This window comes from Microcaecilia unicolor, chromosome 11, assembly GCF_901765095.1.
Source record: "Microcaecilia unicolor chromosome 11, aMicUni1.1, whole genome shotgun sequence".
Taxonomy (NCBI): Eukaryota; Metazoa; Chordata; class Amphibia; order Gymnophiona; family Siphonopidae; genus Microcaecilia; species Microcaecilia unicolor.
In genome coordinates this window covers 16,208,618-16,220,193 of record NC_044041.1, presented here as the reverse complement: position 1 = coordinate 16,220,193, position 11,576 = coordinate 16,208,618, and the positions used below count along the sequence as shown (strand labels likewise).

Sequence of the window (11,576 nt, the reverse complement as noted above, 5' to 3'; positions counted from 1 at the left end):
AACTGGGGCGTGGTTATCGGCCGAGGAGAGATGAGCGCCTTTCGCCGATAATGGGAAAAAAGTATGCGTTTGTAGCTAGAATTTAAGGCACTTTTCCTGGACCCTGTTTTTTCACGAATAAGGCCCCAAAAAGTGCCCTAAATGACCAGATTACCCCCAGAAGGAATCGGGGATGACCTCCCCTGACTCCCCCAGTGGTCACTAACCCCCTCCCACCACAAAACATGATGTTTCACAACTTTTTATTTTCACCCTCAAATGTCATACCCACCTCCCTGGCAGCAGTATGCAGGTCCCTGGAGCAGTTATTAGGGGGTGCAGTGGACTTCAGGCAGGTGGACCCAGGCCCATCCCTCCCCTACCTGTTACAATTGTGCTGCTTAATGCTTATTAGTCGTCCAACCCCCCAAACCCACTGTACCCACATGTAGGTGCCCCCCTCACCCCTTAGGGCTATAGTAATGGTGTAGACTTGTGGGCAGTGGGTTTTGAGGGGGATTTGGGGGGCTCAACACACAAGGGAAGGGTGCTATGCACCTGGGAGCTCTTTTACCTTTTTTTTTGTTTTTGTAAAAGTGCCCCCTAGGGTGCCCGGTTGATGTCCTGGCATGTGAGGGGGGACAGTGCACTACGAATCCTGGCCCCTCCCATGAACAAATGCCTTGGATTTATTCGTTTTTGAGCTGGGCGCTTTCATTTTCCATTATCGCTGAAAAACAAAAACGCCCAGCTCACAAATTGTCGAACAAAACATGGATGTCTATTTTTTTCGAAAATACGGTTCGGTCCGCCCCTTCACGGACCCTTTCTCGGAGATAAACGCCCATGGAGATAGACGTTTTCGTTCAATTATGCCCCTCTAAGTCACCTCTGATCATTTAATTTTCAGGATTCTTTGAATATGCAGTGGAATATACGTGATGCTTAGTGCAGAGAAAGCAATGAGAGTGACATTTAGAAGGCAGTAATACACAGACCCACTTTTGTCTTAGATGAGGCTTGGTGCAGGGTTGAGGATATACAGGTGGTGGAGCGAGATAAACTGTAGCAGTGTCACAACTGGGAAAACGAAACTGAAGCAACTGGGCTGGGGCATTGGAAATGAGAAGAAGGTGACAGCTCTAAGACACAGGCAAGTTTTTCAGCACCATCAGTGTCCCCCTGCCTGGGCTGATCCTCCCCCCACTGACAACTGTCTCTAGATTCAAAGACACAGGCAGCAATGTTTCACCATGCCTGTGCTGCTTGCTCAAAAGCCAACATGGATCTTTGCAAAGCTAAAGCAAAAGACTTGGATATATTCATTTCTGAGAAACTCCAACCAAATGAGCGTTTTCTGAGTCAGATGGCAACTGCTGTTGACTCTGTCTGTACATTCCTAAAAGAAAACTGCTTTAAGGAAGTTCAAGTCAAGGGATCTAAAGTCAAGGTGCTAAAGGTGGTTAAGGTAAGTGAAAGACTGGGTAGAGAAGGTCTGCTTTGGACTTAAATATTGGCATTACTCATAGTGCTGGGCAGACTTATACGGTCTGTGCCCTGAAGAGCACAGGTACAAATCAAAGTAGGGTATAGACAAAAAGCAGCAAATATGAGTTATCTTGTTGGGCAGACTGGATGGACCGTGCAGGTCTTTTTCTGCCGTCATCTACTATGTTACTATGTTATTTGACTCGAAAGGACAACTGAGTTGCAAGATCATAGCCGTAAGTCGAGGTTCTTACAGAGTAAATTAAAGGCAATTTAACCTTACAAAAATATGCTTGAATACCACTAAAATTCCTTATAATAGGAGGATTTTTCCTATAGAAAGGTTTTGAGATTATTTGGTTCATGTTTTTGGTATCTCTCTTATCTCCTTACCAGAGATCTCCTATAATAACCATGAGAGTCTCTGATAATATGAATGGGTCACTGCTGTTTTGGAAACTTCAGTTGAGACAGTGAGAAGGGACTTTAGAACTTTGCTTTTGCAGTTTTGAAGGCTTTTACCAATAATTTTTTTTTTAAGATTTTGGACTGTTCTGTTTCATGCCTATCCTATTGTGTTTATTGTTTACAGTACATAATACTGGGTCAGACCAATGGTCCATCTAGCCCAGTATCCTGTTTCCAACAGTGACCAATCCAGTACCTGACAGAAACCCAAATAGTAGCAACATTCCCAGCTACCAATCCCAGGGCAAGTGCTGGCTTCCCCATATCTGTCTCAATAGCAGAGTATGAACTTTTCCTCCAGGAACTTGTCCAAACCTTTTTTTAAACACAGATACACTAACTGCTGCTACTACTACATCTTCCGGCAAAGAGTTCCAGAGCTTAACTATTCGTTGAGTGAAAAAATATTTTCTCCTATTTGTTTTAAAAGTATTTCCATGTAACTTCCTTGAGTGTCCCCTAGTCTTTGTACTTGTTGAGAGTAAAAAAATCAATTCACTTCTACTCACTCTTCTCCACTCAGGATTTTATCTCCTCTTAGCCGTCTCTTTTCCAAACTGAAGAGCCCTAACCTCTTTTTTTAATTTATAAAAGGTTTTTATTAACAAATTCAGCCATACAAAGTATTTAACGGCTAACATGTCTCACATGACACATAGTGCATAATACAACCATTTATTAGTGGTATTCCATAGCAATAAGCGTTCACTTGTTTATTTTGTTTTTACAATTCCTTCCCCCCCCCCCACTCCACCTCCCACCCTCCCTACTTCAAAACAATATTCATTTTTGTGTGTGTGCATGTTTCCATATATATATATATATATATACCCCCCTGTATGGTTGTCCCTGGTAAAAAAAAATACGTTTAATATCCAAATCATAAAGTATTTAGTATAAGGCTTCTGCCTTTCTGTGTCAATGTCTCTAGCAGACACCCCTAAATTTTAAAGAATTTTTGTTTACGTCAGTATGAGAGCCCTAACCTCGTTAACCTTTCCTCACATGAGAGGAGTTCCATCCCCTTTATCATTTTGGCTGCTCTTTTTTGAACCTTTTCTAGTTCTGCTATATATCTTTTTTGAGATACAACGACCAGAACTGAACGCAGTACTCAAGGTGAGGTTGCACCATGGAGCGATACAGAGACATTATAGTATTCTTGGTCTTTATTTACCATCCCTTTCCTAATAATTCGTAGCATCCTGTTTGCTTTTCTGGCCACTGTCGTGCACTAGGCAGAAGATTTCAGCATAATAGGCCACCTTTTCAATGCTGCGTTCGGCACCTAACCCTTACCGTTCAGTGAATCCAGACTGCCCCAATTTGACTGCCCCTATCGGACCGACCGTTCACTTGTCTATTAGATTGTAAGCTCTTTGAGCAGGGACTGTCTCTCTTTGTTAAATTGTACAGCGCTGCGTAACCCTAGTAGCGCTCTAGAAATGTTAAGTAGTAGTAGTAGTAGATGAAGGAAAGTTCCAAGCAATTTACAGTCGAAATTCAGAAAGGGGAAGAAACACCATCAAATATAAGAAAAAAAAAAGGAAAAGGGCGGGGAAAAAGCAACAAGATCAATACTCGAGCCACAGAGACCGCTGTCGCTGCTCCATGGGAGGGAAAGGAGAATCACTGCTTAGTGTTTAGGGGCTTAAGAATGACCAGTGCATTTTTTCTAGCGGAAAAAGGGTCGGTACTCAAATGCCAGGCCACCCTTCAGGTGTGGGGACTCATCCCACATTAGCCAGGCCCCCTGCAACCAGTCCCAGAATCTATGACAAGGCAGATTTGGTGTGTAGGGCCTGAGCTCTTTCATTAAAAAACTTGGGGACCATGGGTCAATTTTAGCAGACAATGGAAAAGGTGCCAGTACTCAGTACCCCCAAGTACCCCCTCAAAAAAAGCTCTGAAAACAACCCTCCTTACAGAGGGAAGTGAATTCCAGAGAGAAGGGGTGACACAGGAAAGAAAAAACCTGATTGACCTGTAATTCGAAATGAGAGTGGAACACTGAAGATACACATAGACAGAACTCATAGGCACAGCGCATGGGGCAAACGGAACAGTGTGGGGTGACAAGAGAGGATAGGTGTGCGGGGGGTAGAACCAGAGAGGCTTTTAAGAGTTAGTGTGAGAATTTTGAATTGGACTCTATAGAAATAGGTGACCAGTGGTGCTGGATCCTAGTAATGTGTCTCCAGTTCTATGCCCTACTATTCGGGTGGTCAAGAGAGAATTTCTTAAATTAGGACCTAGAGCTCTAAGGGCGTCTTGTACTAAGCCACGGTAGCGTTTTTAGCGCACGCTGAGTATGCACTAAATGCTAGAGGTGCCCATAGGAATATATGGACATCTCTAGTGTTCACGCTTATTTTTAGCGTGCACCAAAAATGCTACCATGTCTTAGTAAAAGGCCCTATAAGTTTCCTAGAAGATATGTTCTCAAGGGTCAAACTCACTCCCTGTTGAGCCCTTAAGAAAAATTTCTAAATTTAGGTCTGAATGTATGTAATCTATTCCTGCTGGGAAGAAAACCACACCAGAGGATACCTGAGCAAGTTCCCCTCCTCCCCAAGCACTGGGCCAAGGATGGTCACCCTAATTTGTCTTACCCTAGGGATGGCCCTGAATGTACTTAGCTAGGGATGATGCCTCCTGGAGCTGGAGCTCTAGATGGGACAGCAATTAGAAACCAATGCAGCAGAAGCAAACTGTCAGGGAAAACAACAAGAAAAACAGCTGAAAATATTTTCCCAGAGGTTCTGGGCATGGTGCGTGCAGCGGCTGCTGGGATCACATGTACTTCCTGCCCAGTGGTGCTCCAAGGACCTGCAGAGTTTATGAATTACACAATGGATGGATATCAAGGGAAAGGGAAATGGGACTCTGGTGGTTCCTCCTCCACATCTATCCCGCTAACAGTCGGTGTACCCCAAGGATCTGTCCTAGGACCTCTCCTCTTCTCCATCTATACCTCTTTCCTTGGTGCTCTGATCTCATCCCATGGCTTTCAATACCACCTTTACGCTGATGATACCCAGATCTACCTCTCCGCACCGGATATCTCAGCTGAAATCCAGACCAAAGTATCGGCCTGCCTGTCTGGCATCGCTGCCTGGATGTCTCGCCACCACCTGAAACTAAACATGACCAAAACTGAGCTTCTCCTCTTTCCCCCTAAACCTGCCTCTCCTCCCCCCCCCCCCCCCCCCCCGTTCTCTATTTCGGTAGATAACACTCTCATCCTCCCTGTCCCGTCTGCGCGCAACCTTGGAGTCATCTTTGACTCTGCTCTCTCCTTCTCTGCTCATATTCAGCAGATTGCCAAAACCTGTCGTTTCTTTCTCTATAATATTAACAAACTTCGCCCTTTCCTCTCCGAGGATGCTACCAAAACCCTTACCCACACCCTTATCACCTCTCGCCTAGACTACTGCAATTTGCTTCTCGCTGGTCTCCCACTCAGCCATCTATCTCCTCTTCAATCTGTCCAAAACTCTGCTGCGCGTCTTATATTCCGCCAGTCACTATACTCACTTTATCCCTCTCCTCAAGTCGCTTCACAGGCTCCCTATCCGCTTCCACATACAGTTCAAACTTCTCCTTTTGACCTACAAGTGTATCCACTCCGCAGCTCCTCAGTACCTTTCCGCTCTTATCTCTCCCTACACTCCTCCCCGTGAACTCCTTTCGCTGGGTAAATGTCTCCTGTCGTCCCCCTTCTCCCCCACTGCTAACTCCCGGCTCCGTTCCTTCTATCTCACTGCTCCCTATGCCTGGAATAGACTCCCTGAGCCAGTACGTCAGGCTCAGTCTCTGGCTGTCTTCAAGTCTAGGCTTAAAGCCCACCTCTTTGCTACTGCTTTCGACTCCTAACCATGACTCTCTTACTCAACACTCTCACTTATCACCCCTACCACTGCAATTTCCCCACCCCTAGCTGTCTGTTCGTCTGTCCAATTTAGATTGTAAGCTCTGTTGAGCAGGGACTGTCTTTTCATGTTAATTTGTACAGCGCTGCGTAAGTCTAGTAGCGCTATAGAAATGTTTAATAGTAGTAGACTTGATATACTGCCTTTCTGAGGTTTTTGCAACTACACTCAAAGTGGTTTACATATATTCAGGTACTTATTTGTACCAGGGGCAATGGAGGGTTAAGTGACTTGCCTAGAGTCACAAGGAGCTGCAGTGGGAATCAAACCCAGTTCCCCAGGATCAAAGTCTGCTACACTAACCACTAGACTACTCCTCCACTAGCAACATTCCATGTAGAATCTCAAATAATAGCAACATTCCATGTAGAATCTCTAATAGTAGCAATATTCCATGTAGAATCTCAAATAGTAGCAACAGAATCTCAATAGTAGCAGCATTCCATGTAGAATCTCCAATAGTAGCAACAGAATCTCAACATTCCATGTAGAATCTCAAATAGGGAGGGAAAGGGAAATGGGACTTCATATACCGCCTTTCTGAGGTTTTTGCAACTAAATTCAAAGCGGTTTACATATATTCAGGTACTTATTTTGTGCCAGGGGCAAAGGCCTATTTTTCAGCAGAAGATACCTGCAGATTGGTATTTGGTGGGGGAAAAAGGGAGGGAGAAGCTGGGCTTAAAAGGGAAAAACTTCGTTTTGGTTGTAACAGGTACCAAAGAAATAGCAGTATCCAAGAAGGCAGGAGGAAGCCTCATTTGAAGTGGAGATACTTCTAATGAGCTTATAAATGACCAGCAAGCATCACCCTAATGGTCTATTTACATAGGAAACAACCAAAAAGTGGGAAACGAAGGAAGGCTGGACAAACCCCAAGATCAACAGAAAAAGTTTATTACTGCCATATGTAAAAGGCAATGCGCAATAACATGAAAGAAATACTCAAGACTCTTGAGTATTTCTTTCGTGTTACTGTGCATTAAATACTGCAGTAATCAACTTTTTCTGTTGATGTTGAGGTTTGTCCAGCCTTCCTTCCTTTCCCACTGCCTGTTTCTCTCATGGGACTTTTGTGTTTAGTTACCGTCTGGTTCCTATTTACATAGGAACCAGCTCTGTGGCTGCCAGTGGTGCTGAGCACTCCTAATATTGAGCAAGCTCTTTCAAGGTGTCCAGGAAGAGGTCATTAGTAGTGTGCTTGGCACCCCCCCCCCCCCCCCCGTATTATTTTGAGGTGTTGGCATGTTAATGCAGCCACCTCATCATGCCAGGTGCAGGAACTAGGTTCTGTCTCTCGTTCCTGCATGGAGCAATGTAATGTTAATACTGGAACCTCAGGCCACCACCCCACCCCTCTATCCCTTTTCTGATCACATTGTAATCTATATCTTTTCTTTTAGGGAGGGTCCACCGGCAAAGGCACAACCCTGAAAGGCAGATCTGATGCAGACCTTGTGGTGTTTCTCAGCTGTTTCGCAGATTACAGAGACCAGGAGGATAACCGGAGAGAGATTATTGATGAGATCCGCAAGAAGCTGGAACCGTACAAGGGCAGAGGCTTTACAGTTACCATTGAGAATTCAAAATGGTCCAAGCCGCGGGTGCTCAGTTTCCAGCTGAAGCTTGATAATTATGAGGATGTTGTTGAGTGTGATGTCCTGCCTGCCTATGATCCTCTGGGTAATATCTCCTTCCCAGTGCTTTTTTTGTAGAAAAAAAGGTGCCGGTACTCATTATGGGCGGGGTCACCACATATGGCTCCACCCCTATGATAGCCACACCCACATTAACCACACCCACTATACCAGCCATGGCGCATATAAACAGACATCATTGAAAATATTATAGTACTATAGGAGAAAAAAATAACGTGATTTTTTTCATTATAAATAATCTCTGTAAGCTCTTACAGCTCCAGTATACCCAGTGCAAAATAAGACAGCCAATGTAAATTCTCAAATTGGACATAATTACAAACACTAAAATGAAAATAAAATGATTTTTTTCTACCTTTGTTGTCTGGTGACTGTTTTTCTTTCCATATTGGTCCCATTCTGTGATTCTGCTTTCTTTTCTTTTCGCTTAACTCTTCTGTGCCATTTGTCATTTTTGTCTCCTTTTTCTTTGCTTTCTTCAATATTTTTCAGGCTCTCTCTCTGTCCAGATTTAATTCATTCTTACTATCCATTCTTTAATGTCCTTCATCTACCTGTGGCTTTTCATCTTTTCCTCACCCTTGTTCTCCCCATGCCCCTTCCTCTTATTCTCCAGTCTTTCTCTATTCCCCTTTTCCATCCAGCAGCTCTGCTTTCTCTCCCCATCCTTCCAGTGTCTCCCCTATTTCTTTCTGCATTCTTCCATCCAGCATCTTCCCTCTCTCTCTCCCCATCCTTCCATCTGTTTTCCCCCTCTCTCTCCCCATCCTTCCATCTGTTTTCCCTCTCTCTTTCCCCAATCCTTCCATCTGTTTTTCCCTCTCTCCCCAATCCTTCCCTCTGTTGTTTTCCCTTTCTCTCTCTCCCCAATCCTTCCGTTTTCCCTCTCTCTCTATCCCCATCCTTCCATCTGTTTTCCCCTCTCCCCAATCCTTCCATCTGTTTTTCCCTCTCTCTCCCCAATCCTTCCCTGTTGTTTCCCTCTTTCTCTCTCTCCCCAATCCTTCCCTCTGTTGTTTTTCCCCCCCCCTCTCTCTCCCCAATCCTTCCCTGTTGTTTTCCCTCTTTCTCTCTCTCCCCAATCCTTCACTCTGTTGTTTTCCCTCTCTCTCCCCAATCCTTCCCTCTGTTGGTTTCCCTCTTTCTCTCTCTCCCCCAATCCTTCCCTCTGTTGTTTTTTCCCCCCCCCCCCCCCCTCTCTCTCCCCAATCCTTCCCTGTTGTTTTCCCTCTTTCTCTCTCTCCCCAATCCTTCACTCTGTTGTTTTCCCTCTCTCTCCCCAATCCTTCCCTCTGTTGGTTTCCCTCTTTCTCTCTCTCCCCCAATCCTTCCCTCTGTTGGTTTCCCTCTTTCTCTCTCTCCCCCAATCCTTCCCTCGGTTGTTTTCTCTCTCCCAAATCCTTCCCTCTGTTGGTTTCCCTCTTTCTCTCTCTCCCCAATCCTTCCCTCTCCCTGCCAAGTTTGGCGCGAACGGCGCGAAGACGCGACGCACGCGGCACCAGCCCCTATTTCCGGCCGCTGCTGCTTCTCCTGTTGTTGAGCAGCAGCGGCCGCTACACAAAGAAAAAGAAGATTAAAAAAAAATTGAAACCTGGCTGAAACGCGGCACCCCGGCACTGTAGACAGCCATTAGGCATTGGCTGTTGCCCCGCAACCGCTCCTCCTCTTGCCTCTACGTCACTGCCCCTGGAGGAAGACCCCGGAGGAGCGCAGTGACGTAGAGGCAAGAGGAGGAGCGGTTGCGGGGCAACAGCCAATGCCTAATGGCTGTCTACAGTGCCGGGGTGCCGCGTTTCAGCCAGGTTTCAATTTTTTAAAAAATCTTTTTCTTTGTGTAGCGGCCGCTGCTGCTCAACAGGAGAAGCAGCAGCGGCCGGAAATGGGGGCTGGCACTGCGTGCGGGACATGGACTCACAGGGCGGGGGGAGCAAAAAAAAAAAGGTGCCGGTACGCCGTACCGTTGCGTACCGGCACAAAAAAAGCACTGCTCCTTCCTACATTTACAAAGTTTATGTCTTCCTAGTGGATCACTGTTCAGGGAGCTGGTGTAACCAGTGGTGTAGCCACAGGTGGGCTTGGGTGGGCCAGGGCCCATCCACTTATGGCTCAGGCCCACCCAACAGTAGCACATGTTTAGCGGTAGCTGGTGGAGATCCCAAGCTCTGCCAGCTGAAGACTTTCCCCTGATAGTAACAAAATTCTGCTCTCCACAATACTGGCACCTGCGCATGCTCAGTTTTCAGTGCATGCCTGCTGCAGACTGCCGAGGTGGAAAGAAGCATTTTCCTGCCAGCTGAGATATTTTTTTGGTGGTGGTGGGAGAGCGGGGTGGGGGTGGGGGTGGGGGGACATTTGGTGCCCACCCACTTCTTACCTAGGCCCACCCAAAATCTGTTGTCTGGCTACGCCACTGGGTGTAACCTGGGCAAAAATACTCAAAAATATTAACAGAGTTCAATCCTTGTCTCTCTCCATCCTCTTGCCTTTTCAGTTGAATCAGATTGCATCTTCACTTGCTTTTATTGTACTTTTAACAGGCCAGGTCACAAAGGACTACAGACCTGACCCCAGGGTATATTCAAACCTCTTACGCACCTGCCCTGAGGGAGGAGGGTTTTCCACTTGCTTCACCGAACTGCAGAGGGATTTTGTCAAATGCCGACCCACTAAAGTCAAGAGCCTGATTCGTCTGGTGAAATACTGGTACAAATCGGTAATGTACAGAATGCAATTTCTTTAGGTGTACCAGGCTGCAACCTAGATAGACTATATTACAGTAATTTAGTCTGGTAATGAATAAAGAGAGAATGAGGGTGTGGAGGGTATCATGGTCAAAATTCCATCTCTAATCCACAAAAATATTGATAAAACCCTCAACACTCTCAGGAAGGTCGCATTACTGGAGTCTCCACTGTGTAGGAATTGATGGCAGCCCAGCTTGTTTTGCTTTCCATCCTGCACTTCCTAACAGAACGAGGGTGGGCTAAGAGGCATGTTAGTGGCCCTACCTGAATGGTGGCCAGTAATGGTCCCCCTCAAAGCTTCAGCCAGGAAACAATATGGCTTCTTTCTGGTCCACACTATTGCATCACTTATCACTTCTGGTCTGCACATATCACTTCCTCTAGCTGCTACAGCCTAGAGCCCATGCCACTGCCACAGAAGAGACAGAACCCCCGTCCCCCCCCATTGCAAACTGCTAAGTTACCCAGTTTGAAGAGGAAGTTATTAGGCCAATCCTGGATTCCTAAAATTCAGGTTAGAAACAGGGATATAAATTAAAACCAGGGCCAGCCAAAAAGCTATTGGTGTTTCTTATATTGTTCCAAAGGATGGCATATCCTTAACAAATGAATGACTTTGAAAATGGGTTGGTGCTCAGTACTAGGGGTCAGGCATATTTTGTTTCATGCAGATCTCTCATTTGTTTAAACATAACTGTATAGCGCTGCGTACGTCTAGTAGCGCTATAGAAATGATAAGTAGTAGTAGTAGAATATGCAAGTGGTGAGGCAGAACATTTGCTCCCAGCCCATCATCTCCTCTCATTGGCAGCGGCGGAGCAGGCAGGGCAGGGGGCACCCCTGGGTGAGTCACTCAGTATAATCCTGGGACCAGATGACCCAGTCCCAAACAACCCGGAATCAGGTAAATTAACGCTGACCATGATCAGTTTATGGATCCGGTAATGGCATGTTTCAGATGTTTCCTTCTCTCATGGGTTCCTCAGGCCTCTTTTCTCTTTTCCTAGTACTTTGAGGACAAACCTGAAGTGAAAAAGCTGCCTCCAAAGTATGCCCTGGAGCTCCTGACCATTCGTGCCTGGGAAGAGGATGGGAAGAAGGATGATGAGAACACAAAGTTTAACACGGCTGAACTTTTCCGTAAAGTGCTGGAGATGGTCTTGAATTACAGGACACTCTGTGTTTACTGGCTAAAATATTATGACATAGACTTCCTGGAATCACAGTTAAGCAAACGCAGGTCTGTAGACCAACCTTTGTTTTTTTCACTCTCTAAAGGAAGGGTAACACTTTTAATTTTGGAGGGA

The 11,576-nt window shown here is 45.7% G+C and overlaps 1 protein-coding gene across 1 annotated transcript in view; it reads left to right on the top strand.

Moving 5' to 3' along the window:
- Positions 1-1,040: 1,040 nt before the first annotated feature.
- Positions 1,041-11,576, top strand: part of LOC115479913 (2'-5'-oligoadenylate synthase 3-like) — a 68,306-nt gene continuing 57,770 nt past the window's right edge. Inside the window, exons 1-4 of the mRNA XM_030218238.1 lie at positions 1,041-1,447; positions 7,271-7,550; positions 10,063-10,238; positions 11,277-11,509. Of these exons, the coding sequence (XP_030074098.1) occupies positions 1,223-1,447; positions 7,271-7,550; positions 10,063-10,238; positions 11,277-11,509 (914 nt within the window). The 5' untranslated portion in view covers positions 1,041-1,222. The remainder of the gene's footprint in view (positions 1,448-7,270; positions 7,551-10,062; positions 10,239-11,276; positions 11,510-11,576) is intronic.